The 24,794-nt window shown below is 49.5% G+C and overlaps 1 protein-coding gene across 2 annotated transcripts in view; it reads right to left on the bottom strand.

Annotated features, from left to right (window-relative positions):
* The window catches only part of Cass4 (Cas scaffold protein family member 4), a 40,263-nt gene extending 16,861 nt beyond the window's left edge, over window positions 1–23,402 (bottom strand). For both annotated transcript variants that reach the window (XM_052184427.1, XM_052184428.1), the window contains exons 1-2: window positions 23,052–23,402; window positions 1,669–2,100 (exon numbers count right to left, since the gene is read on the bottom strand). In XM_052184427.1, the coding sequence (XP_052040387.1) occupies window positions 1,669–2,100; window positions 23,052–23,087 (468 nt within the window). In that variant the 5' untranslated portion in view covers window positions 23,088–23,402. The remainder of the gene's footprint in view (window positions 1–1,668; window positions 2,101–23,051) is intronic.
* Window positions 23,403–24,794: the final 1,392 nt, after the last annotated feature.

Here is a 24,794-nt window from a genome sequence, read left to right as displayed (position 1 = left end):
TTTTTGAAGGGACTGCTTTCCTGTTCCAGGCAGTATCGGAAGCTGTGAGCGGCTCAGGATCCTGTCACACACACATCAGAGGCCACCGTCTTTCTGTGTCCATGGAGTTTCTTAAGATATCAGTTGGCTGCATGGCCAGGGGAGATAGGTCATTTGAGTGTCAGAGTTAGAAGAGGCCATTGTCACCGAACACTGAGGCCAGTGGGGTTTTGTTTGTTTGGTGTTTGTGAGACAGATCTCCATGTAGCAAAAGCTAGCCTCAGACTCACTCTCTAGCTGAGGCTGGTCCTGAACTCCTCATCCTCCTGCCTCTGTCTCCTGAGTGCTGGGATTACAGATGCACCCCACCAAGCCTGGTTTATGCAGCGATTGGGAAAGACCCCAGGACTTCAAGCATACCAGGAAAGCACCCCCCCCACACACACTGAGCCTCAGCTCCTGGTACTGTACTTTTAAAGCCCCGGGACGGCCAGGGGTGTGAGGCGAATGGCTCCGTTTCCCTTAACATTCCTTCCTTCCTTGAGGCCCCGACGGTGTGACTGCACATTTCCCGAGCTCCTCCTTCCCTCTGCTTGTAAAACCCACAGGCATCCGCGTGTCCCATAGGAGACCCAGAAGCTTCCTGGTCTATTTGTTCATGAGATATTTATTGAGGACCTGCCTCACGCAAGGTGCTGGGGACATGGCGTGGAATAAAAGAAAAATCCCTGTTTACTGCCTTATTTAGTTTTCTTCTTTTTCAATTCTACTTCCCAAGGAGAACTATCTGTGTGGATTCCTCTAGGTCCTTCCAGCCCACATGTTAATCAGCATATAAGAACACATACACACACACACACACACGTACACATTATGGTTTTCTTTTTTTTACCCCCTAGTCTTTGATTAAGGGGTTCTGTCTTCCTTTTTAGAACAGCCACATAGGAACATTTCTTATCCCTGTACTCGCCATGATGACAGGGACAAAAGATGTTTTTTCTGGGGCAGCGTTTGGGGGGTGGAGTGGGAATGAATCAGCAGAGAAAAGCTCACGCCACTGTGCCTGTCCCTGGGACCTGCGCATGCAAGGATGGAGTGAACCGACACCTGAGAAGTCTCCTGGTTTGCTCCTGTGTGCAGTGGCCCGGGCACACTCAGCTCCCGAATAAGTAAATGGAGGAAAAAACCTTTCAAAATGTCTGTAACCAACACTCTCCCACGCTGACACTCGGGGACCTGTGGGTTCCCTCAGCACCAGTGTGGCCACCCACAGCCCCCTCCTGATCTCTATTTGACCCTCTTGTATGTTTCTGTAACCATTCTAGAAGTAAATTGTCTAGGGGAGGCAGATGCACACCTCGCCTTGCCCTTGGTACGGTGTGAATTAAGCTGTCCCTTGTTCCTGTCACCCTCAGTGCTCTCTGTGAGGCGGGGCCCTGTGAACAGCCAACAAGTTCCTGCACACACCTTCAACTGACAGCACAGGCTGGCTGGTCTCCACGAGCTGGTCAGTCACGGGGATGCTAACTGTGCAAATGAAATGGGACTGGGTCTTGGGCAGCTCAATAGGGCTCTGAGGTCTGTGAGGTTCTGCACATTTGATCTGACAAATGGCGATGGCTGCAGTGTACTGAAGCCCCTGGGCACCCCTGCACCCTTACCCGTGCTTTCATCGGGAGACACACTCACCTGCTTGGGGAAGCTCAGGGTCTTTTCACAGATGACCCTGGCGCTGGAAGGTGAAGAGTCAGGCAGCATGTAGACTTGGCCAGTAGCTGGCGGCCGTGGCGGCCCCACCACCCAGCTCCTCATTGCTTCGTACACAGGCCCTGGGGGCGGCGGGCAGGACAAGCTGTGCACCTGGTAAGGCGCCTCAGAGCTGGTGAGATCTGCGTCCAGGCCTCTCAGGAGCAGGGGGCAGGGTCTGTCTGCCGGGGTCTCTCTGAGGACTTGGAGGCGGTTGGCGGGGGCCAGGCCTTGCCTCCCATGGAGCACACACTTCCACCAGCCCTCGCTCTCTGGTACGTTTTGTTCCACGATGGTCAGGATATCCCCTCTGGAGAAGGCAAGCTCATCGGAGCAATCAGGATGGTTGTCGTAAAGTGCCCTGGCCAACAGGGTCTGGAAGAGAGAATGTGCTGTTGTAGTTGTTGGCCAAGGCTGTACCATTGCCCGCGGCTGTACCAAGCGGAGAAACTGCACCACAAGCCTCCAACCTGTGTTCTCACCCCTCCCCAGACGCTCTAACCCCGATCTTTTCCTAGTTGACTCTTCCCATCCCCAGGGTTTCTGGTGATGCTACATCCTCTGGGATGCTTTGCCTGCAACCCCAAACCCAAGGTGAGTGACCCTAATAAGCCATTTCTTAAATTTGCAGAGGCTATGGCCCTTGTGGTTACACACGTGTGCACTCTATGACACACATTTCGGCCAAAGTCCTGTGTATTACAGAGGCCACTCCCCTTGGAGTTACATGCTTGCATGATGCGTGATGACACACAGCGTGTCAAAGTCCTGCGTATTCCACCTTTGGATCAAAATTCTTAGCTGTGTGCCCTCAAGCACATTACCTACCCCATCTGAGCCTATTTCCTTATGGATAAAATGAGAAGGATAGTACTACCTATTAATGAGTTTATTACTAGAATTAAATGTGCTTTGCACACATATGTATTTTATACATGTACATATGAAACAAATACATTTTGTTTGTCTATTACTCTATCTCTAGCTTTGGGCATGGGCATATAGAAGAAGCTTAAGGGATGTCTGTTAGCCGGTGGCTCACATCTGTGGTTCCAGCACTTGGAAAGCTGAGGCAGGAGGACTGAGAGTTCAAGATTTCTCTGGACCCCTTAGTGAGCCCTGTGTCGAGAAGCAGTAAGTGGTGGTGTGCTTGCCCCACCTGTGGTAGACACATACTGAGTTCTGTTGGGGGTAGGGGACAATGCGATAGCACCGTGACAAAGTCTGCACCCGGCTCCCCTGTCCCCACCCTGAAAAGCCTGCCTAGGACTCCATTTCTTGATGTGTCTAGGGCATGCTTGTTTTACATGTTTGTAAAAAAACACTTCGTGTGTGTGTGTGTGTGTGTGTGTGTGTGTGTGTGCACATGTGTGTAAGGGTGATCAAAGAGGCCTTGGACAGGTGCAAGCTGTCCAGTGGGTGCTAGGATCTAAACTCAGGTCCTCTGGAAGAGGAAATACTCTCCAAAGTGCCCTGTGAGTGGGCAGCTTCCATTCATCTTAGGGAGTGGGGGTCACCTCCCTGTCCACCCTTCCTCAAGTTTATTCGTCCAGACAGGGGATGAGTCCTGCAGTCATAGCACAGGCTGCAGAGATTTCCCCTGTCCCCCACGGTGAACCACAAACACAGGGACTTTCCAATGCTGAGAACTGCCTTGGCGCTCCTGCAACTCCACTACCCTTTTCATATGTTAACACATCTTCCCCCAGACTTTCAGCAAACATTTACCAAATGCTGCTGTCACGTGGTGCTGACCAGCCCTTGAGAGTTTAGAAACACCTATTTCACTCCTTTCCCCTGTAACCATTTTCAGTGCATAGGTGGTACACTTGGGGTCCAGAACTGTCCAGACCCTTTGGAATTTTCTATCTCCCATACTTCCCCGCCAGCCTTCCATGATCGCTCTGGCTGAGGATTTCAGTCCTGCCCACACACCCTCCCCTCCACCCCTAAATGTCCCAGCAGCTTTTAACCCACTGAAATCCCACGCACACTTCTAGATTCTTCATGAATGTCACTTCCTGAGAAAAAGAATTCTCTGATGTCACCCTGCAAACCAACCTGGTTCTTCTAGCCTGTTTAGGGTCTTCCCATGTCTATGTCCATCCCTAACTCACAGAGGACAACCGTCCCTCTGTCTGTCTCCCGAGAGAGCAGGATGCATACCCTCCTCCCTCCTGGGGCGCCATTAGCCATTGGTTGGTTTCATGGTGGACAGGGAAAAGCCACGTGCTGCTGGGACTGTTGGGTCTCTAGGAGATAAAAAGCCAGAGCATGGACACCTAGTTCTGTCTAGAGCAGGAGACGAGAGGGCTTTCTGTGACACTGTGATGGTCCTTTCAGCAATATTTAGAAGGGATGCTCACAGAGCTGGCACACTGCCCTGGAATGTGGTATCATGGCTTCTCATGGAGGCCTGCAGAAACCAGCAGGGCTGATGTTCTAAAGGATGGAGCTCTAGATGCTTGTTGCCTGTTGACTAAAGGTCAGACTTGATGAAGCCGTGGGATCCATTCTAGAATTTCTGTTTGGGTTTCAAACATTGTTTCTCTGTCCTCCAGGTTGACCTTAAACTCCTGACCCTCCTGACCCTGAGTGCAGGGACAGTGTGTGGGAGCCACCGCACCTAGCAACTTATTTTTATTTCTGTAGGAGAGTCACAATTTTACCTTGTTGAAAGCTACTTATTAGTAATCCTGTCACTCAGGGGTCAGAGACAGAAGAGTCACTGTTAGTTTGAAGCCAACATGGGACACATTGTAAGTTCCAGAAGTAGGCTATGAGGTAAGAAACCCTGTCTCAAGAGAGAGAGAGAGAGAGAGAGAGAGAGAGAGAGAGAATGAATTACAACTTAACCATTTATTTTGGGAAAATGAAAAGCAAAAGCTGGCCTTCACCCTTCACAACTCTTGTGAAATCCACTCAAGGCCTTTGAGGGGAGGCCCCGCCACTGAAGCGTGCAGTATCTATCTGGTTCCCTGTGAGGGTCATGGGGCGGTTGTTGAAAGCTAGTGGGCAACACTGTCCCAACAGCTGGCTTCTTCTGGGTCTGGACCCAGGGAGGAGGGGGAATTTCCAGAGGACAATGGGTCTTCAGGGTCACCCAAGCCAGGAAGCATCTGCCCCACAGGGCACCCACAGCTGTGCTGGATCACCAGCAGCTGCCGCATTCCTGAGATATGGTTTCCTCCAACTGACTGCTTGCTGCCTGGCCACATCTTAAAAAGCAAAAGTGACCTCTAAGTATGTCACAGCACGAGTCCCTTCTGCAGAGTAGGTCTTTATAAATAGCACAGTGTCTTTGGAACTTCAAGCAGGCAATTATTATGATTTCACAATTAAGCAATTAAGTAATCAGTCAATTAATTACAAAGCTGATTTATTGATCAGCTAATTAATATGCCAATTAATTAATAATCTAGCTAATTAATGAGGGAATTAATTAATTGAAGTACCGGAGATGTAACCTAGGGCTTCACATCTGCTAGGCAAGCAACAAAATTCCCCTAGTGTAGGTCACCAAATTTTAATAACAGACAATGACAGTTCGTTACACAAGAAGAACAAATTAGGCGAGGTGGCCCGTGCCTGTGATCCAGACTCTGGGAGGTGGAAGCTGGGAGTTCAAGGTCATCCTGGCCTATAGCAAACCTTGTCTCAAAAGGTCAAACCAAACCAAACACTACAAAACAACACCGGAAGAGATGTGAACCCCACGTGAGAATTCTAGGAACAGAGAGAATCCTATGGAATGAGACTTGGTTTTTTTAATTGAGCGCTCAGACATTTTATATCACAAACTCCCAGAAATTTCAGACATGGGTTGTCTTGTCTGTGTGTACGCGCATGCACACACACAATGCATACACACACATTCAAGTCTGTCTAAAATCTGGAATTGCTCACAACTTCATTAGGATACCAGCTAAGGCCCTAGGGTGGCTTTGAGGCCCCCACAGTTGACCCTCAGGTCTACTGATCCTGCCTTCATTAAGGGTCTTCCAACCATATTGTTGGTTGACTTCCCATAATGCATCCAGCCTGGGACTCATCCCTTTCCATTCCACGCACCCAGAACATTCTTCCACCACATCTCTGCTTGACCAGCTTTCAGCTCAAGGGTCACCTCTTCGGAGGCCGCCTCCCTCTCCGCAGAGCTGGACTCCCATAGGAAGGCCCTATGGGAGGATGTAGTGGGGCAAGTCACGGTGTGTCCTGTGGGGAGAGGAGCCAGCGCAGCAGCACCGGGGTGACAGCAGGCAGTGAGTTATCACTGAGCACCCAGGCTGCGGGCACCGCTGTGCTCAGTGCTTGGAAAAGAACACATGGAAGCAGTTGACAGCCACGGCTATGCAACCTGGCAGCCGACCAGAGGTCATGGAGGAGGGCTCGCAAACTATTCTTTAATAGGGTGTTAATTTGGAAACGTTGGCATGGATACCTAAGGGATAATGCGGGACACACGGCTGTCTCTGTTTCTTATGGGCATGTGGACAGCTAGAGTTCATACACAAAAGGGGAGCTGTTCTTATTTTAAGACTTAGAAATGTTTTGTGTGGACATATGTGTGTGTGTGTGTATGTGTGTGTGTGTGTGTGTTTGCATGTGAACCACAGCATGCATGTAAAGGTCAGAGGACAACTTGCTTGAGTCAGTTCTTTCTACAATATGGTCTCCCAATAGAACTCAGGCCAACAGGCTGCAGAGGAAACCAGAAGAGGACGTCATATCTTCCTTAAACTGGAGTTACAGACAGCCATGAGACTCCATGTGGTTGCTGGGACTTGAACCCCGGGTCCTCTGGGAGAGCAGCCTGTGCTCTTAACCTCTGAGTAATCTCTACAGGTCCTCTGGTTTGGACAGGATCTCACATAGGCACACTGGTCTACATTCCCTAAATAGCTGAACTTCTGATCCTCCTGGCTCTAACTCCTACATTCTGGGGCTACAAATGTGTGTCACCACACCTAATGTGGGAGAAACGTCTGGCCACCCCCCCACTGCTCACTTTCCGGTCCCTCTGACCTCCGCACATCCTCAAGGCCTCCCCTGTGCCTCACACTTGTGCTTTCCTCTGCTGGCAGGCCTCTTCCCCACCCTTCATCTGACCAAGCCCTCACCCTCAGATAGAAGTTTCCATGGCCACTTTTGCACATGCTCATCACAATAAAACAGTCAGGAAAAGGAGGAGAGAGGAATAGGCATCTGGAAGGCAGAAGTGGGAGGAGATAAGGACCGTAAAGACAAAGAAGAGGCATGAGCTTATGGCGGGGGCGGGAGGGGGGGGAACCTTGTGCACCTGCAAGAATCAGTGTGCAAACTGTATTCAGCTGGAGACATCTGGAAAGTCATCCACCACCCATCCATCATTCATCCACTTCTATCCACCCATCTATTCATCCTCCATTTATCACCATCTATCAACCCATCCATTCACCCATTCATCCATCCTTCACTCACCCATCCATCCATCTATCCATCATTCATCCATCCATCGTCCATCCATCCATTATCCATCATCTATCCACCCACCCATCTATTCATCATCTATCCACCCACCCATCCACCCATCCATCTACTCATCCATCCACCCACCCATTCATCCATCCATTCTCTATCCACCTACCTACCCATCATTCATCCACCCATCCATCCACTCATCCATCAACCCATCCATCCATTCATCCATCAACCCATCTATCCATTCACCCATTCATCCATCCATCCACCCATCCATCCATTCATCCATAAACCCATCCATCCACCTATTCATCCATCCTTCACTCAACCATCCATCCATCTATCCATCCATCCATTCACCTATCCATCCATCCTCCATTCACCCACTCACCCACCCATCCATCCATCCACTCATCCATCAACCCATCCATCCATCCACCTATTCATCCATCCTTCATTCAATCACCCATCCATCCATCCACCCATCTATCCATCTATCCATCATCCATCCACTCACCCACCCGCCTACCCACCATCCATTTATCTATCCATCCGCTCACTCACCAGGACATACACAAATATGAATGCACCCCTGCCAGGAGCTCCCTGAAGGCACCATGCTAGCACAACAGTTCCTGATCTACGCAGTGGACTTTCTTTATAAAGAAGACTTGTTTCTACTCAGCCTCCACAGAAGTGAACATCGAGTTCACAGGAGTAGACAAGAGGCTTTTTGAGTGAGATGAAAAAGAAAATATGGGGAAATGTTAAGAAGCCATGCCTGCTGTGGGGAAGCTGTGGTAGGAGGGGGCTTAGGGAAAGTTTCCTGGGACAGTGACTATCTGAGGGCAAGGACTTAGTCAGAGAGAAGGTGTTGAGAGAACCTGCCAGCAGAGGAGAGGTGTGGGAAGCCCAGGCAGGGTGTGAGGGCGGCGAAAGGAGGAGTCACAGGAGCTGGAAACCATGGCCAGACTTCAGGATTCTGAATTCTGCCATGACTCATTGTAGAGGTTTGGTCTTTTGTTGTATATTGTGACGTTAAGTGCAGGAGGGGCCCTAAGACTTCGTGGTCTTAGAGACAGAAGATTTTGTAGTAGACCCAAGTGACCTTACCCTCAAGTTATTTTTGATTTGTAAATAAAGATGCCAGCACCCAGTAGCTGGGTAAAAGAGTCATAGGCGGGGTTTAGGATTTGGGGGCTTGCAGGGTGGGGGTGGGGATGAGGTGGGGCGTGGGGGTAGGATGAGAACCATGGAGGAAGGTGAGGAGGGAAGGAAAAAGTCGCCACGGGTTAGTCATAAAAAACGTGGCCCTGAGCGCTGGCTAAGAGGAGTTAAGAGCGGCCCAGATAAAACATAGTAAGTAATAACTTGGGGTTATGAACAGAGAAGTAAATTTTAATAGCTTAGGGGGTAACAGTTCTTGTGCTGCTTAAGGCTTATTGTAAATAATAAGAGTTGTGTGTCTTTTATCTGAGAATCAAATGATCAAAGGTGGGGTAGAATCCCCGAAATGGGATTTAAAAATTTAAACAACAGCTACTATTTTATACTCTGTGGCTAGGTGGAAAGTGCATCGATGTGTGGGGTTCAAGGCAGAGGGTTACTGGAAGCCAGAAATGGGTGGAACCAGAAATGGGTGGCACCAGAAATGGGTGGAACCAGAAATGGGTGGAGCCAGAAATGGGTGGAGCCGGCTTTCCCATGGCTGCAGGGAAAGGTGCAGATCTGCTGGGTCCACTGGAAGAAGGGTCTCACAGAGGGGCGGGGCAGGGCGGGGAGAGCCGTCTGTCCTGTCCTCACCATCCTACCTCCAGCACAGGAAGCACAGCAGGATCCTGTCCTGGCTCTAAGCAGGACCAGCTGCAGCCACAGCTCCGTCCAGCATCTGCGGTTTCCTAGTGCCTAAGCCCGAATCTCCTCGGCAGGCTGGATGGGCACAGCTCCCGCACAACAGGAGCCTGTTCCTCAGCTGCACCTTTGATTTTAAAATTTTCCAGTTTATGGGAGGGGGAAATGCAGAAAGTCAAGTGTCAGACCTGGCGGAGGGGTCTGGATGTTTGCTTGGTGAGCTTCATTCTAAGAGTTCTGGGGCACTTCTGAGCAGGGGAGCTTAAGGGACTTCTGTGCCAAGGTCACCCATCAGAGACAGTGCCTCGGGGTTCACTGATCTGGGCCCATCACCTTGGGCTGTGACTGTCCCATCTCCGTAGTCTGTTCGTTCCCTCAGTTTAAGTCAAATTTGCTAAATGAGTTCAAATCTCAGACGAGCTGGTTTGAGAATGGCAGAGGCTGGCGTGTGCCTCTTTGGGAGAAGCTGCCTTACACCTGCAAGGCCCTGGGCTGCAGCCTAACACGGAAACACCACTGAAGCACAGAGATGCCAGGCGGGGTCTGGGCAGGAAATCACTCTGTGGGTACAGCAGCTATGACACACGTGGGTGAGGTGTTGGTTGTGGCATGCACAGGCTGGCTTTTCACCTTGCTCTCTGGCTAACTAAGCCTGAGAGAAGGAAAAACTGAGAGAAGTGGCAGACTGTTGAGATGGCCCAGCAGGTAGTGATGCTTGCCGAGCAAGCCTGGTGACCTAAGCTTGATCCCCAGAGCACACACATGGAAGCAGAGAGCTGACACTACAGAACACACACACACACACACACACACACACACACACACACACACATCATATACACCATGCATACATACACATGCATCATATACATCATGTATACACACATCATATACATCATGCATACACGCATCATATATATCATGCATACACCCATCATATACATCATGCACGCACACATCATATATATCATGTATACACACATCATATACATCATGCATACACACATATACATCATGTATATACATATCATATACATCATGTATACACACATATATCACTCGCACACACATATACATCATGCACACACACATCATGTACATCATGTATACACACATATATACATACACACATATCATATACATCATGCATGCACACACCAAAAATCATGTATACACACACCATATATATCATGTATACACACATATACATCATGCACACACAACACACATACATCATGTATACACACATTACATATCATGCACACACCATATATATTATGCATGCACACATCATATACATCATGCACACACACATATACATCATGATCACACACATCATATACATCATGCATACACACATCACATACATCATATATATACACATCATATACATCATGCATACACACATATACATCATGTACACACATCATATATATCATGTATACATACATCATATACATCATGCGTACACACGTCATATACATCATGCATATACACTACATCATACACACATCATATACATCATGGACACACATCCTTTATCATGCATGCATCATATACATCATGAATATACAATCATATACATCATGCATACACACATCATATACATCATGTATACACACTACATCATAACACACATATCATATACATCATGCACACACACATCATATATCATGCATGCATCATATACATCACACATACATGCATCATATACATCACACATACCCATATCATATACATCATGCACACACATATACACACAGTAATAATAATGATAATGATGATGATGATGATGATGACTAAGAAGGAAATAGCACCATGGGGGTCAAGGGTCGCAGTGAGCTGCACCTTGCACCCATGGCTGCGTTTAAAAGGCTGGCCCTGCTTCTCTTGGAAGGTGAAGGTCCACAGTCATTGGGTGTGAGCACCTGTGCCCGAGGCAGGGTCCCAGAAGTCCCTGAGTGCCCAGCTATTTTGGACCCTTCTCCCCTTCTTTCCTTCCTCCTTCCAAATCAGGGGTCAGTCAGCATGGTGCTGTCCAGTCCTGCTTCCTGCTTCCTTTATCATCATAAACTCCCCTGTCCCCAAACTCCACTGCTTCTAAATAAACAAGCTCAGAGCTGGGGACAGAGAAACCCTGCAATGGCTCCCACCGAAGTCAGGGACACAGGAGGTGGCAGTCCCTGCAGGGGAAAGAGCGACACAACAGGGTGGCCACAGGCCTCTCTGAGCTATGGTTTTGGCACTTGGCCATGTCAAACACTGCAGCCTTCCGCCTCACAGTGTCCGTGGCCCATTTTCAAGAATTCTTAGTTTTTAGGGAAGGTGAAAGACTCACTTCCCTTCTGAGGCCCACAGAAGGATAGTTACATAGAAACTGTACTTTAAAAGAAAATACACTACAGGGCTGGAGAGATGGTTCAGCAGCTAAAAGCAATGGCTGCTCTTCCAGAGGACACAGGTTCAATCCCCAGCACCCACATGGTGGCTCACTCACATTGGTAACTCCAGTTCCGGGGGACCCAGTGCCTTCCTCTGACCTCCATGGCCACCAGACACATATGTGGTGCACATACATATACACAGGCAACCCCCCCCACCTCACCCCCACCCCACTCCACACACACACACACACACACACACACACACACAAACACACACGATAAGAAGGCAACACTGGCCAGTGAGACGGCTCAGTGGGTGTCAGTGTGCAAGCCTGAGGGTGCTGGTTTGGGCCGTAAAACCAACATGATGGAGAGAACCCACTCTGCATAGTTGTTGTCTGCCCTCCACACCCACACCATGGCACAAATGTGCCACCCAACACCAAGGACTCACCCTAGCAATAAATAAAAATGTAAAAGAACACATAGACTGTGCATGTGGGAAGCCAGTGGATATATGGGACATGGAGGAGGCCTTCCACAGAGCCCACTATATCTTTTTTTTTTTTTTTTTTTTTTTTTTTTTTTTTTTTTTTTTGTAGCACTGGCAATCCTGGAACTCACTCTGAAGACCAGCTGGCCTCGAACTCAGAAATCCGCCTGCCTCTGCCTCCCAAGTGCTGGGATTACAGGCGTGTGCCACCACTGCCCAGCTCACTATATATCTTTAATTTAAATGTTATTTATATTGGTGTGCTGCCTCCATCTATGTCTGTGGGAGGTCTCGCATACCCTGGAACTGAAATTACAGACAGTTGCAGAGCTGCCACGTGGGTGGTGCAGTTTGAACCTGGGTCCTTTGGAAGAGAACTTGTCAGTGCCTCTCTCTTAACCACTGAACCATCTCTCCAGCCCCAAACTACATAGCTTTAGAACAAAGCAAAGCTTGAGGACAGTCTGTATTGTCCAGATGCTAAGCTCAGCTAGAAATGAGCAAAACCGAACAGATGGTCTTCCTATCCGTCGGACGGTCTTTTAAAACACAACAAGGTACATTATGTTTAGAAAAAAAGAAAGAAAAGTTTCTAAGAGCAAGATAAAACAAAACAAAACAACCCTGGCTGCCTCTAAGCTCTCCCGCCCACACTCTCTGAAAGGGGAAGGAGGGGGAGAGTGTCTGACTGACACTCTCCTGGGGTGCCACTTCTGATGTGAGGTGACACCCAGACAGAGGACAGGGGGGTCAGGTGCTCTGAGGAATTGCTGCACCGAGATCCTGTGAAACTCACCTACACCCTTCCTACGACCACCGGGTGTTATCTAATAGCATTTGCCTGTAATTTACCAAAAAAGGAGGAGAGAAAACCCTCACATGGACGCAGAGGTCAGACACCCACCTCAGAGTCTCCAAAGGCACGCCGCCTTATTTTTTGAGTTAGGGTCTCTCACAGAATCTGGAGCTCACCGAAGCAACTAGACTGGCCAGCCAGCAAGCCCCAAGGATCTTCCTGTCCCTGCCCGACCCCACTCCTTACCCCCTGTGCTGGGAATACAGATACAGGTTGGCATTTTAGTGGATCAGGGAATCTGAACTCAGTTCTCCTGCTGACCTGGCGACCTCATTACCACTGAGCCTCGACCCCTAAGAACCACTGGATTTTTGAGACTGTTTGCTCTCGAAGCCTAAGGACAGGCTCATAGCGAAGGCATAGAGAGAAGACACTGGGCCCTAACCTGCTGAAGCCTCTGCCTCTGCCTCTGTCTCTGCCTCTCTGCCTCTGCCTCTCTGCCTCTGCCTCTGCCTCTGCCTCTGCCTCTCTGCCCCGGCCTCTGCCTCTGCCTCTGCCTCTTGGGCGTGCTGAGATTAAAGGCCTGAGCCTCCGAGGCCCACCAACAAGCCACTTCTTAACTGTCGTTGTTCCCTGAGAATCTTTCCACAGCTGTATTTTCACTAAAGTAAAATTCCATGAGTTTTAGGGAACTGAGAGATTCACTTAAAGTAGCAAAAAGGCTTCCTATTTCATGCCCAGAACTTGCCCTGGGAATCGAACTATGCCCAGCTGTTTCATGTGGTAACGCTGGCCGCCCCACTCCCAATCAGCTTCTCTCCATCCTGAATTCCATCAGCAAGAGGATTTGAGATGCTTAAATGAGGTAGCAATCGAGTGACTCCTCGCAGCATCCTGCTGTAGAGACTGGAAGGACTGCGGACCCTGGAGTGCCCTCGGAAACAGTGCAGAAAAGCAGGAGCTGAAGGAGAACTGCTGAAAATTCCACACAGTCTAGAGTGTGCAGAAAATAGCCTGGGGCCATTTATCTGAAAAGCTGCTACTGTCCCCTCCCTCCCTTCCTCCCTCCCTCCCTCCCTCCCTCCCTCCCTCCCTCCCTGTCTCCCTCCCTCCTTCCCTCCCTCCTTCCTTCCCTCCCTCCCTTCTTCTCTTCCTCCCTGATTGCTTTTTATGCAATATGACATTTAAGTTCTCAAAAAAACTGGGCAATATGTTACCTTTTCTTTTGTCTTTGCCCCGGGCTCTTGTTAGGTAGCCCAGGCTGGCCGGGTACTTGCCATGTAGCCCAGGCAGGCCCTGAGCTTGTAACAATTCTCATTTTTTCAGCCCAAGGTTTCAGATGTTTGCACACTTTCCCAGACACACAGAAAGAAGCTTTAAAAATAAAACATAAAGCCAGGCGGTGGTGGCGCACGCCTTTAACCCCAGCACTTGGGAGGCAGAGGCAGGCGGATTTCTAAGTTCGAGGCCAGCCTGGTCTACAGAGTGAGTTCCAGGACAGCCAGGGCTATACGGAGAAACCCTGTCTCGAAAAAACCAAAAATAAATAAATAAAATAAAATAAAACATAAAATGAAATAGGAAGCCTTTTTGCTACTTTAAGTGACTCTCTCAGTTCCCTAAAACTCGTGGAATTTTACTCTAGTGAAAATACAGCTGTGGAAAGATTCTCAGGGAACAGCGACAGTTAAGAAGTGGCTTGTTGGTGGGCCTCGGAGGCTCAGGCCTTTAATCTCAGCACACCCAAGAGGCAGTGCTTTTGTTGAAAATACTTTTGTTTCCAAACTCGTCTCCCCGAGGTATCATGGAAACTACATTTTTGGAAACTACGACCACCTACTTCCTGGAGGCTCAGGGAAGCAAATAAAATAACCCCAGCATCCTTCACACAGGTCCCTGGCAGTTCGCCGTGAGGAAGGCCATCAGACAAGAGGGCCTTATTCACGTTCACCTTCATCGCGGTCCTCTATGGACACAGAGGCATCAGTCACCCCACAGCCTCCTCATGAGGCAGCACCAGGGGAGATCACTGCTTCAGGCCCTCACTCTCTGCAGTGTCTTAGTGCACAGGAGGTGTGCCTGACGGGGTGCCCCAGCACCTGCTCTGGCCTATCTCTCTGGACAGACACCAAAGCTTTGGAGGGGCCCCGGGCATAGCTTCCCACAGATCTTCCCTGGGTTTCCCGCCAGGTGTCCAGTGACACAGCACCAGGGACCAAGAAGGGAATGAAGCCAGTGGGCATGGTGTTGAGGCTGCATTGATGAGGGAAGGAAAAGCCTAGGAAGTGACGATTCCTTATCTCCTGGGTCCCCTCAAAAAAACGCCCCTCGCTGATGGCATAAGCCCAGGCTTTTAAGCTGACGCCTACATGGTAGGAGGGAATGCTGACCCAACTGGTGGTCATTTCCTCCAGGTGGCTCTAATGGAAAAGCCACGCATTTATAGCGCCTATGGGGAAGAGGCTGCGGTCACAAAAAAATTCCAAAACCACCATCAGAAATGAAACATTTTCTCCCCTAAAGTCTGACCACTGGGTTCCCACAGGGCTGGGTCTTGCCTACTCCCTGGAATAAGCTTCTATTTATCTGGTGTGTGTGTGTGTGTGTAGAAACAGGTATTCAGGGCTCCTGGTGTAAGCTCAGGGTTTGTTGTTGTTTGAATCAGGGTCTTACTGTATAGCCCTGACTGGCCTTCTCTGAAGCACATCCCAACCTTGTGCTCATTCTGGTGGCAATCCTCCTGCCTCAGACTCATACATGTTGTGAGCCACCATACCCAAATGCTTATGTTCAGAATTGAAACGAGGGAACAGTAAAGGCTTCACAGGTCACGGAGTGACATGGAGTGATTCATTCTCTGTGGTGTGGCCTAAGAGAAACTCAGGAGGGATCAGAGGACCCCCCCACACATACACACACACGGCTCCTCCACAGACATTGCCACCCCCACTCTGTGCTTGATGTGTAATGATAACTGGTGGGATCTGGGGGTGGAAGTGGTGATGCACACGTTTAATCCTAGCACTTAGGAGACAGAGGCAGGTGGATCTCTGTCAGTCTCAGACCAGACCAGCCTGGTCTACAGAGTGAGTCCACGGCAGCCAGGGCTTTGTTATACAGAGAAACCTGTCTCAGAAAACCAAAAAACCAAAAAAAAAAAAAAAGATTATATAGATTATATAGATTATAGATTTAATAAGCTAGTTTCCCTCCCTCATGCATATTAATGAAATGTAAATTATATATACTTTACAAATGTATGTCAAGTACTACCTATGTGCCTCACCTAAAAGCCATCTGGTCTACCAGAGATAGGCCCCGTAGGGACGTGACTTTTCTGCTTGAATGACCCAGGAGAGCTCAAAGTCGGCTGAAGTCACTCAACTGCATGGCATCGCAAGGTTCAAGAAGATCCATACTCCCTCACTGGCTTTGAGTTTTAGGGGTACAGAGGAAGGCAAGAACCCTGCTGGGTCAACTTTCCTGCCGGCATAGGCAAGGGACCCTACTGTGGCAGCTCTTCCGCTAGCATGCGCCCACTCACAGTTACTGGGTTCGTTCCAGATCAACTCAGCCCAGGCTAACTGGTGGTTTATGTCACCAGCCTGGTCCTTGCTGGTCATTTTTCAGTGGCTTTTGATCTCTTACCCTGGGAAGCACTCACAGGAAAAGGAAGCCACCCAGAGATATGAGACTTTAGCGACTGGCCTGGGTTTTTACGCCTCTGTCAGCCGAGGTAAGCTTAAATTCTGAACCTGGAGCAAACATTCCACAAAGGACTTTGTTCTTGCTGAGTGGAGGCCCTGTGCTTCCTTCTCCAGTTCTGTTCCCCTGCGAGAAACAGACACGTAGCCTGACTGATAGTAATGTGTGCAAACAACAAACGCCGCTGCTGAGGCAGGGAGAGGGCTCTGTGTGGGAAGACACTTGTCATCAACCTTCAGGACCGGCACGGTGAAAGGCACGAGCCGGTTCCTGAAAGCTATCCTCTGAGCGCCACTCGTGTGGGCCCTGCTGCACAAATGCACACCCCCTTCCAATACAAATGTAACGAAAGTGAAGAGCACAACAGTTTACATTTACCCCCTCTAAGTCCACAGAGCGAGGCTCTCTGAGCACCAGGAGCAGCGTTGGGGTGCGCGCTGTTCCTGTGGGAGGCTGCCCTCACAGCCCGAGGCTTGGAGCCAAGGCTGCTGCCCAGGCACACACCTAGGCCCAACTTGCTGAGCGCAGAGCAAAACCCTGGGCTGAATAAATGGTTCATGAGCAATAAACATTTTGGACACAGTTCCTAAAAAAACCAAAGAAACTGTAGTTCCCATTTTTTGCAACTCATGTTGGAGAGCCGCCTCCTCCTCAGAGGCAGCTTTCTTAGCAGCCTCCACCTTCCTTCTTTTCTGACTGATTTCCCCTCTGGGCCTCTGTCATTTCCTCCCTTACTCATCAACGCTCAAGATGACTGCGCCACATTTCCATGGCTGCTTCCCTATTTTTCCCGACTCTGTCGGCCGTGCTCACTTTCTTTTGAACCTCCCTACAGCTGGCCCTTGTCTCAAGATCCACAACTGTGGTGATAGTCTTTTCCTATTTCTTTCTTAAATAAGATGTCTTCTATAGGAAATAAGATGTGCGGAGGATAAAGGTCATTATTAAACGAGAGAACAGACGGTGAGTGTGCGGTTGATTTTATAAGTGAATGAGAAGAACTGTCGATGAAATAATGAGAGAGCTGGTTTGGGGGCACACACCTCTAACCCCAGCACTCACGAGGCAGGTGCTGGCTGGTCTCTTAGTTCAAGCTCTGCTTGGTCTACACAGCGAGTTTCAGGCCAGCCAGGAGCCATAGGGACACCCTGCCTCTGAATAAATAAATGTATATGTACTGAGAAGGAGTGGGCATTTGTTCCTGTGTGGCATTTAGAATAGTGCCTTCCATACAATAGGCACTGTGTGCATAGAATGGAGGTCACCCTCGGGATGCATAGAATGAACACTCAGTATGTATGGAATCAATGAAGGGCCACACTCTGTACGCATAGAATGAATGAAGGGCCACTTGTCTTCTGCTCATGCCCACAACAGTAGCTCCTCCCCCTGCCCACTAAGTTCAGAGAAAACGAACCAACTCCTCTCTAGGACAATGGGCACCGGATGCTTTTATCCAGAATGGAAGCAAAAGCCCTGGGCCTTGAGTTTTCTAGCTCATCTCCAGGCTTCTGTCCTTCCTCACTGTTTCTGTCGCATAGCAACCCAAGTAATGTTTTCAAACATCTGTCAGAGGGTGTCATCCGCTCGATGTAGGCGAGTAGTTTCCTTTCCTGCTTTGAAGTCCTGACACAGCAGATGAGGCTCCGTCACTCCACTGACTCCACCCCCACCCCACCCCACCCCCGTCTCTTTTCCAGACTCAGTCTCCTCAAAGGGCCTTTGCACATGCTCCATCCTTTGCCTGCCATGTTTTCTCGGGCACTGCATCTCCACGGCGGCTCTGCGTCCATCACCTGCCAGGCCACCTTGCTACACCTGAAGTCACTGTGTCCCTGTACTGTCTGTTACTCTGATCCAACCACAGTAACAGTCCACTTCACAGGTCAGAACTCCTACACCGCAAAGCCTCCGCTTGGGCGAAAGGTTAGCAATGAAGACATGTGCTGTGCATTCTCATCGGGTCCTGTGCTTGTACTATTTCACCCCATGATGTGATAAGCTCAGAGGGAAGGAGTTGTGACCCTGACTTTAAACCTAACAACTCAAATTTAAATGTGGTGGGAGGAGGGGCCACTTCTCAAGAATCCAGGTCAAGTGGTGTTCAGGCTAGAGAGCCCAGAGTGCAGGGTGACCTGTTTCCAGATACCTGACAACTAGGAACTAGGAAGTGCTGCTCCCGTCTTTGCGGTGGGGCTGTGTTGCAAGGGCTGTGTCCACTTCTCTGTAACTGCCTGTTCACACATGACAAGGGGGCATTTACTCAGTACCTGTTGTATACACACACTGATGGAAGTGCCTTTAGCACTATAAGCAAGTCAAGCATTGTGCATTGTCTTGTGTCATATCCTTCACACCCCCTCAGTGTCTTTCCAGAGAGAAACACACCAACCATGAACCAAGCAGGCCCAGACAATGTCTAGTCCTGCTGTGTAAAGACAAGATGCTCGAGAAAATGACAGGCGCGTGTGGGATCATGGGGGAGCCAGGGCGTGGTCAGATAGAGGCTCAGAGAGGCAACTAGATCCTAGGTGGGGCTGATGGGAGGAGCCATGTGATAGGTTGCAGGGTCGGAGAAGAGAGAGGAGCCTCAAAGGCTTGGTTTTCATACCAAGTCTTTGCTCAGACTTTGAGAATGGAGAGAGGAGGACTGCTGCCTCTGAGACGGAACCCCTCTCCTGATCCTCGTGTCTCTCCCTCCCTAGACCCGAGGTCACAGGCTGTGCCATGTGCTGCCCAGACAATAAGGCAGCTTGAAAGACATCAAGAAGTTAAAATAAGAACTCATATAAGGAACCGCTGATTTCCCCTTTCTTCCTCCTTTGAAACAGGCTTTCCTCCGAGGCAGATGCTGGTCTCAAACAGAAGATGCTCCCTCCTCTAACGCCCAAGTGCACAACGGCAGCTCCTTTTGTCCTTTAGAACAAGTTTCGAGGGCTTCTTTAAACAGCTTATCATTTGTCCAGCCATCTCTCTGTCCGTCCGTCTGTCCGTCTCTCTCTCTCTCTCTCTCTCTCTGTATCTATTGTATGTGTGTGTGCACATGCATGGGCATGCACCACAGCACACATGTGGAGCTCAGAGAACAGCTCACAGGAGTAAGTTCTCTCCTTTTGTCCTGTACATCCTGGGATCTAACTCTGGTCGCCAGGCTTGGTGGCAAGCCCCTTCTACCTGCTGAGCCATTTTTTGCACTTGTTCAGCTGAGGTCAGCCAGCAGAGCCAGCCAGCAGAGGCGATGACAGGCTCGTTGCATGGCTGTGCACATGACTTCCCTCTGCCGGATCTGCAAATGCGGAGGTCACCAGGGTTTCCTATTGCTAATGTCACATGTAATTGTAAGTGTTCCCCCTTGTTTTATAAAACAACCAGGCAGCTACAGCATTGGCAAATGAGCAGCTTGTTTAACCTCAGAGGATACATTTGAACTTGGCATCTAGGTGGGTAAGTGGCCTTGGGTGGTACTGAGGGGCTTTAAGTTAAAGCCAGTGCACCAAGGAAGAGGACTGCTTCCCAGTAGAGCCCGCTAAGCACGGTTCTTCTGATGAGGACGCAGATGAGGGCCAGCGAGATGCCTCAGAGATGAAAGGCTCCCACTACCAAGGCTCATGTCCCCGAGTTCAATCTCTGGGACCCACAGGGTGGAAGGCGAGAACTGTTTCCTGCAACTTGTCCCCTTTGACTACACACATCCATGACATTCACCTCCATCCCCCAGACATGGACACACAAACAAAATTAATAAAATGTCATTTAAAAAACAAAACAGTGAGACAAATTAACAAATTAACACAGGCAGGTCAACTGGCAGATCAATTGTATCGGTGCGATGGAATGCATAGTGTTGACTCTGTTACACTACATGCTGACTGTATCAGATAGGACGTGCTGACTATTTTATATAATGATTGTGTTCTCTTACATGCTGATTATATTGTAAAACAGTAACAAGCCTGGAAGTCCCCATTTCTGCGAGAAAAGGATGGAAAATGGAGGGTGGTGTGCATGCCTTCTGTTCCAACATTGTAGAGGCAGATAGATCTCTAGGGTTTGAGGTCAGCCTGGGCTAACTACTGAGACCCAGGAAGGGGAGGGGAGAAATGCTTGGGCCGGTGTTCATCTACACAGACACCCAAGAAATGAAGTAAATAGTTAGCTGGAGGCTCCTCTGGCCTAGGAGATGAAGACTGGGCCCCACTCAGGGGTCCCCACTCAGCCCCCCACCTCAGGCACCACCTTACTGGAAAGGGGTGTTCTTTCATGAGTTGGGATTATAGCTCCAAACCTGATGGCCTATCTGTGAGTTAAGAAGAGTCCATATTTTAAAGAGTCTTAAAAATAGGGCACTGAGCAACTCCATGACAGGCATGACACTACATGGGCCATGCAAGGTGAGAAACATCGCGTGGCTTTTTGTTTCCTTAGGCAGGGTCTATGTGGCTCAGGCTGGCCTTGAAGTGGCAGCAACACCCCTTCCCAACCCCTGCCTCCCCAGAGCTGAGAGTCCAGGCCACAGTCCTCTTCCCCACAGCACCAGCTGGCTCTTTGTAGACTGACCCCATGTCTGAGGTGAGACCACAGGGAGGCGGGCGGGGAGCTGGATGTAGTCTGCCCGACTCTGACTTGGCGGGACCGCTGATTGCCCATGGGGGGGTTGGGCGGTTTCCTCCTATGCAAGATGAGGCTGAGAGTAACACCTGTCTCATGGGACGGCTGCCAGGAGAGTCCGCACACTGAGGAGTGAGGGCTGGTAGGGTGCTTCAGGGAGCACCTAGGGCACACACAGTGAGTGATGGTTAGTTATTGGGACCTGCATCAAACAGACAGCAGGCTGCACATCAATGCCCGGATGTACATACATGTGTGCTTACAGATTGTACCGTGGCATACAAAACATGCCGAATGGCACGGGGCATAAGGTGAACCAAGTTTCAGATCTTAAAAACATCTTAGCGGTTCAGAATACAAAACAAAACAGAACAGAACCAACGAAGCCATGGAAGAATAGGAAATGGATTATTCCGGATTAAGGACAAGACCGGGCAGAGAGCACGGGATGAAGCCTGGACTTGGCACACAGACCCATGCATCACAGCCAAGAAGGTGTTTTTGGAGATTGTTCTGGAGTTCAAATGGGCTCATAAACTCAATGTAAAGGTAAGGATACAAGGTCAAATGCACAGGGGCGAAGCATGTCCTGTTGTTTTGAGTCAGGGTCTCATAAACCTGGGACGGCTCTGCCTGAGGATGACCTTGAATCCCACATCATCCTGTCTTCAAGTAATGGGGTTACAGGCCTGTGTCGCCCATGCTGGGACAAACCCCGGGGCCTTTGTGCCTGTGAGACAAGTGCTCTATCAATGGAATGACATCCCCAGCCCAGGAGGGAGGGGTGCAGGGTTGGCGATTTGTTTTCAAGCAGCTGAACAGCAAGAGTTGTGGCAAGAGCTGTTTATCTACAGACAGACCCATGTGCGGGAGAAACTGCTCGGAACTGCCCGGAACTAATGCCTTTGGGTGAAAGATTTGCTGGGGCTCCATCAACCACTCATTTCCACGCTTTGCGGGGCAAGATCCCCCGCTCAGATATTTACAAGTCATCTTAACCAGGAGTCCCCACAGATCCCAGCGCTGGATCCCACACCTGACACTTGTTACTATCACAATGACAAGCAACATTTAATTCCCGCAAGCAGCCTCCCATTTAGCAACTGTTTCATTGCTCTATTGTATCTATTGCACTTTGAAAGAATAGGACCGGACAGAAAAGCGTAGACCGTGAGCTTCGCTTTCCTTGAGGTCTCTCCACCTTCTTCACTGCCCCACCTACAGTATGGATATATGAAAGTCAGAGGTTGATGTCACAACGTCCTTCTCCATCACCCACCCACTTTATTTTTTTGTGTCTGAAGCTGGAGTCGCTTGTCTTAGGGAGGCTGGCCAGAGAACTCCAGGGATCACCTTGCCATCTCTGGGGTTACAGGCTCATGCCTCCATGCCTAGTTTTTGTTTTTGTTTATTTTTTTTTTTTTATTTTTTTTTTTTTTTTGGTTTTTTGTGGGTACTGGGTACTGAATTCCGGTCCTTATGCCTGTATAGCAAGTACTATAGTCACTGACTCATATCTCAAGCTCTAGTGCCCTTCTTGGGTTAGCAGTGTACCATGCTATATACACATGCTATAGGAACATCTCTTGGTTCGTGACCCACACTTTCAATTTGTACCAGAGTTCCAGTCCCCAGCACCCAAGGCAGCATGAAGGTAGTCCACGGGCAGCCTTACCGGACTCAGCAAGAGTAGAGCAAGGTCTTAGCTCTCTCTGTCAGTTCAAGAGAGAGACAGTCAGAGCCCGAGAGCCACACTAGGCACCTTTGGGACACACACACAGAGAGAGAGAATGTTTAAGAAGTTTGCTGGGTGGTAAAGAGGCACACAGTGGGCGCTCAGGCCGTCTGCCTCCTGCTGACTTCGCCCCATCCTTTCCTCACCTTGAAGCTAACTGGCAAAGAGCAAAGCTCTCTCATTCCAAACCTGCCTGCCACTAAAAACTTACTCTTCGCGTTCGTTAGAGACCCAAAGATAAAACCACTTGAGTCAACTGCTGCTCCCGTGCGCACAGCCCCACCAGTCACTCACCTTGGGCGCACCCTCTCTGATGCCCGTGCCCCTCATGACAGCGATGTGAACAGGCTCTTCTGAGGTCTGCAGCTGATGTGTCTGGTTCCAGGGTCCAATGATGCAAAGTCACTGCATGCTGCTCGCTGATTCCCAGGAGCTGGATTCTACACAACTGTTCGCCAACACATGGAAACAGTCGAGAAGATCCTTTCAAGTAATGAGAGTCAAATGAAAGGGACGGAGGAGGTGGGGCTAGAGCTTCAGGCCACACCCACGCCTCCATGCCTGACGTCTCACTGTCTCACTTCATCGGTAAGAGGAGGCTGGCACTCACTACTGTGTGAAACCACAAAAGAAGAAGGAAGGAAAAAAAAAAAAAACCCACTCTTCTGCTTTACAAGGTGAAGTTCCTACTCTGAGCAGCCCGGCGTAGGATCGCACCGCATTCTTGTCCCTTGAAGACTATGGAACAATTCCTACCCAGTGAGCCAACGTATTTCCATGGTGAAGGAAAGTGGCTGGACTTCCGCTTGGGGTCAGCATGTCTTCCTTCCTGTCCCTATCCCCTGCTCTGTGACAGCTGGGATAACAGGAGTAAAGTGCTTGCTGAGGAAGATAGAGGCTCTGCTCTGAACCCCACGCTTTCTCTCAGCCTTCATCTCCACTCCAGGCCTCAGTGGTTCTGTCTTAGCAGGCGCTGCAGAGAGCCTCAGTCCCACACTTGGCTGTCTATATGATCGAGCAAGTGCTCTGCGCTCAGGAAGTGGAGTCCTCACGACTTCCCAAGTTTAAAGTTTTCCTCAACTCAGACCCAATATCCAGAAAGGAGCCACCCTGCCACGGAGTGCAAGACAACTAGCTTGGGCTCATTTCTTCTTAGCACAAGGGTCCGCCCAGCTAGCCTGGGACTCTATCTGTAGACCAGGCTGTCCTGGAACTCACCAAGACCCACCTATTTTTGCCTCCCAGGTGTGGGATTTAAAAGGTGTGTCATAGCCGGATGGTGGTTGCACTCTCCTTTGATACCAGCACTCCCAGTAGGGAGAGGCTGCTTGCTCTCTGTGAGTTCAAAGATAGCCTGACTCACAAAGCAAGTTCTGGACCAACCAGGGCTACATAATGAAACCCTGTCTCAAAAAAAAAAAAAAAAGTAAATTTAAAAATAATTGAAGATGTGAGATGGTTCAGTGTGTGTGAAGCCGTTGGCTGCCATGCTGGCTTGTTGGAATTCATGGAATTCTGTGGTGGGAGAAGAGAAGTCCTGCAAACTGTCTTCTGACCTCCCTTCCCAGATAAAACAAATGTAATCCAAACAAGTAAACAGATAAAGTGCTATCTGTGTTCGGTATGTTCTTCAAGGGACCAGGGATCAGGAATCTGCAGGTAATGGCAGCTAACAGGGAAGGGACAATGACTAGACAGGATGGACAGGCCCATTCCTAAACAAACGTGTAGAACTGGGCATGCTCCCATCCCCGCATCTACAGTGCTGAGACAGGAGAATAGCTGCGACTTTAAGGCTGTTCTGGGCCACCTCGGCGTTCTAGACCAGTCTACACTACGGTGTGAGTCTGTCTTAACAAGCAAATTGAAGTAGCTGTCAGCCACATGCTCCTTTCCAAAGCCCACAGGGAAGGAGTAGTAATTTCCAGAAGGCTTTTCACCAGAGAGACAAGTTCTGAAAAGGGTGGGGCGTGTCGGAACAGGGGCCTGAGCTCCTTCATAGGAAATCCTGCAGATGCAAAGAGCTGTGAATCACAA

This window comes from Apodemus sylvaticus, chromosome 5, assembly GCF_947179515.1.
Source record: "Apodemus sylvaticus chromosome 5, mApoSyl1.1, whole genome shotgun sequence".
In the NCBI taxonomy this organism is placed as follows: Eukaryota; Metazoa; Chordata; class Mammalia; order Rodentia; family Muridae; genus Apodemus; species Apodemus sylvaticus.
This window is presented reverse-complemented; position numbering and strand designations above follow the sequence as displayed.